We start from the raw sequence: 4,099 nt of genomic DNA on the forward strand, positions 1-4,099 counted from the left end.
CATGCTATATAACCAAGGGCAGGTACAATAGGTTGTCTCTAGACAGCATGTACAAACCTCCTGTAATGGGTTGTCTCTAGACTCTAGAGTAAGTCTAGGAGCTTCATGGACCATGACATGGGTGAACCCAATGAAATAGCGACATACTCTACTATCGAACTATCCACAACGGGTGTCTATAAGCAGTGATTTAAGTGGGAACCTCATCCTCCCTTCTCTCTTCGACGTCGTTGAAAATCCTACATGCGTGGAAGTCAAGGAACAATACAATCTCATGTCATCGTTGACAGACCCTGCAATATGACACTCTAAATTAGGTGGTAGTGAATGTTTGCAAGGGACTGACCGAGTGAGCGTATGGCGCTACTATTTGCAGAGCATTGTACAGAATCAAAGTTAGTGGGTTATCTTGTGATCAGTGTACATAAAAATTTGCTGAAGTTAGTGATACAACCAAAGACCTGATTGAAATGGGCTGGTTGTTTATCGTTGAATTTCTCGCTGGTGCATATGCAGCATACATGTTGAAATTTTGGGACTGGTTAGAAGAAGCTGTGATGTTGATGGGGATGTCTTGCTGTTTTCCTTTTGATTAGATGTGAGATTTCAAGCATAGAACAAACATAAAAAGAAAAAAGAAAAGAAAACTCATCCACAGGCAGAAAACAAACAGCACGGCAAAGTGCGCCTTTGCTTCTAGTACAATTCCAGTCCACAAGCATGGAATTGCCTTACAAAATCAGGGAGGCTCATCCTGGTTGCACTGCAAGAAACAAACCAAATATATACGATTTTCCTAGGTCTTAGGCCATGTCCAACATGGGGCGCTTGGGAAGGTGTCAGGATTTTCTTCCCCGCGTGTGTCGCATATGCAGTTTAGTTACCATTAGCGTCTGGCGTTGGAAAGGTACAGCTCTTAGATATTTTCTAATTTTCTAATATTAATTTTATTTTTCCTCTGTAAGTGCCAAGTCAGGCACCCGGCGTTGTAGATGGCCTTACAAATCTTAACAGAAAGCAAATTCATCTCCTTCCTCGGGTAAGAAGTCAGTTTGTATCTATGCGCTTGAGGACTGCTGCATGATCTGCACCGTCCTGATCAATTGGATTCTTCTGACCTTGTGATAAACAACTAGCTGGCATCACAATATAAGACATAAAAGCAGAACTGTGGCGTCATGATTCATGCGATACGCCAAAGTTCCATTAGTCTGCGCTGCTGCTGTTGTAGCCTCCTAATTGTAATCCATAAGCATCGTTGACTAACCCCAAGTACTTATGATTCATGTATCACACCAAATATATTCTGCACCGTAGCATTTATGACTTCCCAGGGGGCTACCACTTCCCAACACGTTGAATCAAATATTATCTATCCTCTCCATCTTTCTGACAAGATGTTTCTGCATTTTAACTCTTGAAAGATTGCTGGTATTCTCAAGTCAAATCCATGTAATGTCAATAACAAAGACTTTCTACTCCTCAGGGTATATATAAACGAGCTGCTAGGTATGCTTAGTACTAGCCAAAGGATTCCTCAGAGCCATACCACGCCAGATAATTCAGAGATCAGAAGAAATGGAGGCGGCAGAATGTTCATCAATTTGGGGTTCTCTCGATGCAATCTGTGACGAGTCGGAGATGATTGCGCATTTGCAGTCAGTGCTCTGGTGCGGCAGTGATTCTGATGCAAACCTCTGCTCCTCCGAAAATGATAGCACAACAGCTTCTTTTGATCTCCTAGTGGATGACCTCGGTTCAGCGAATGAGAGGAACACTGGTATCAAGAGAAAGATGCAAGTGGATGAACAGAGCGATCATCACAATGAAGTCCCTGTGGCTCTCTCGGTAAGTGAAGTCCTGCATTTCGTCCATTTTGACATTATAATTCTTCTTCTTATTTATTTTTGTTGCAATTGATTCTATAGACTGCAAGGAAGAGCGGTAACAAGTCAAGAGCTGCAATGGACTCACAAAGTAACTATGCAAAGGTTTGATAGTTACTTACATATTATTAGTTTTGTTTCGCTTTAGGGGAATCTCTTACTCCCTCCATCCCAAAATAAGTGTCTCAATCTTAGTATAACTTTGTACTAAAGTTAGTACAAAGTTGAGACACTTATTTTGGGACGCAGGGAGTATTAAACATTTTATCACAATGCGCAATTTTGGAACAGAGAAGAAGGCATAAGATCAATGAGAGGCTGAGAGTACTGCAGCACCTGATCCCTAACGGCACAAAGGTGAGTTCTTACTATTTGCCATTCATTGGTCATTTGCACTTGCCAATGCCAATTGTGTTGATCGTTTTCTTTTTCAGGTTGACATAAGCACAATGTTGGAGGAAGCAGTCCAGTATGTCAAGTTTCTGCATCTGCAGATCAAGGTATGTATTCACTTACGAAGCAACAGCCAACAGGTGAACAAATGTTTCAGTTGTCAGTGTGCAAGTGCGCGCCCTTACTTCTTCTCATCTTTTTCATGCACAGCTCTTGAGCTCCGATGAAATGTGGAGGTACGCTCCTCTCGCCTACGATGGCGTCAACATCAGGCTCCCCCATCTGGATTCTCTGGCTCATGAATGACTACCCCAAACAAACTGCTGGCTCAGCGGATGGTACATAATTTGTTGGAAGGACCTGCGGCTCAAGTTTTCTGAATCATTTGTCGTAGCATTGTCATCTGTCTCGTGGACTTTAACCTGAATTTCCATTCTATTCAGTATTGTAGCTCCTTATCCAGGATTATATTTTTTTCTATTCTTGATTGCTTGAACAGTGTCAATAATAAATTCTATTTTAAACCGGGTTTGTTGTATATTGATTTTAATTTTGAATTGACTTCTTACTTTGTACTTATACAAGGGGACAGAATCAAGAGTGGCAATTTATATAACTTATTCTTTAGAAAAAAAAGTAGTTTTACCCTTTACTAATACCACACAATCAGCCAATTAACGCATCCGTCCAAATGATAAAACTAGAAATTTAAATAATATGGAATAGGAGTACCTTCTACTATGTTGTAGTGATGACCGCAAGTGCACGAATAAACGTATTACCTTTCACGGATGTATTAACCAAGTATTTATCGAACGTGAGGAGTTAAGAAGAGTCGTCTCCCTCTTAACAGAATTAGAGTTGTCACGGCATCTAGTCGCGTTCGCATGCAAACCAGAGCTTGGAATTAGTAGTCTACTCGTGCTATATTCTATCGAGGCATGGAACTGTAGAGTAAACTAAACTAAGAACAAGTAAGCTGAAAGCAAGAAGTAAAAGACTAACTAAACTAACAAGATCTAGTAATTATTAGTTTGTAGGCACAATGGTTAACTAGTGCGATAGATAAGAGGGCCAAGCCAATGCTAGGCAAGCCATGTTGCCGCATGCACATACCCCTCACACCACTACAAACCCACCTAACATTACGTCGGTCTACGGTGGTCATTAAGGGCTTCCTCGTGGTGCGACAAAGAGTGGATGGGTCTTTCGTTACTCCCCGGTCTATGATCTAGGACAAAGGGTTAGCTTTAAGTTACCACGGTAACCTGAAGCCCCGCCACATCTACTCACTTTAAATCCTATATGTTCTACTCCCTCCGTTAACTAATATAAGAGCGTTTAGATCACTAAAGTAGTTATCTAAATGCTCTTATATTAATTTACAGAGGAAGTACTTTGTAGACGTCTTGAGCCACTACCAACACCAATAATCATCTATGCATAAACATCACACAAGATAACCGGAAGAAAACCAATCACTACCATTGACCAACAAACGACTTAATTAATATAATGTTAAATAATGCAGAGGTTAGGAGGTCATTATCACCCACCATGGTGAACAAGTTGAGTATAAGAAGGAGGCCATGGTGGTGGTGATTGATGACGGCGGTGATTCCCTTCCCTTCATGGGAATTAACGTTGGCAATCTCGTGACGTTGTTGATGGAGTATGGAAGGTAATTAACGTTGGAAATTCCCTCTACCACTTTCTAGGACCGACTAACACATGGATGAAGACTTTACATCACAAGACTACTCCCTCAACAATTGATCTCCATTCACTCCTTTGATCCAACGATGCCAAGGTGAATCAAA

The 4,099-nt window shown here is 41.1% G+C and overlaps 1 protein-coding gene across 1 annotated transcript; it reads left to right on the plus strand.

Moving 5' to 3' along the window:
• Positions 1-1,578: 1,578 nt before the first annotated feature.
• LOC123179748 (transcription factor BHLH133-like) lies at positions 1,579-2,585 on the plus strand. Its single transcript, XM_044591624.1, has 5 exons — positions 1,579-1,848; positions 1,929-1,991; positions 2,178-2,243; positions 2,321-2,386; positions 2,490-2,585. Exons 1-5 carry the CDS (start codon positions 1,579-1,581, stop codon positions 2,583-2,585), a joined length of 561 nt encoding a protein of 186 aa, XP_044447559.1.
• Positions 2,586-4,099: the final 1,514 nt, after the last annotated feature.

Source organism: Triticum aestivum, chromosome 1A (assembly GCF_018294505.1).
Source record: "Triticum aestivum cultivar Chinese Spring chromosome 1A, IWGSC CS RefSeq v2.1, whole genome shotgun sequence".
Taxonomy (NCBI): Eukaryota; Viridiplantae; Streptophyta; class Magnoliopsida; order Poales; family Poaceae; genus Triticum; species Triticum aestivum.

Excerpts from the sequence above, each read along its gene's own strand:
- LOC123179748 (XM_044591624.1), top strand. The coding sequence starts at position 1,579 with ATGGAGGCGGCAGAATGTTCATCAATTTGGGGTTCTCTCGATGCAATC. Across the intron at positions 1,849-1,928 it reads AAGTCCCTGTGGCTCTCTCG|ACTGCAAGGAAGAGCGGTAA; the intron begins GTAAGTGAAGTC and ends TTGATTCTATAG. Across the intron at positions 2,387-2,489 it reads TTCTGCATCTGCAGATCAAG|CTCTTGAGCTCCGATGAAAT; the intron begins GTATGTATTCAC and ends TTTCATGCACAG.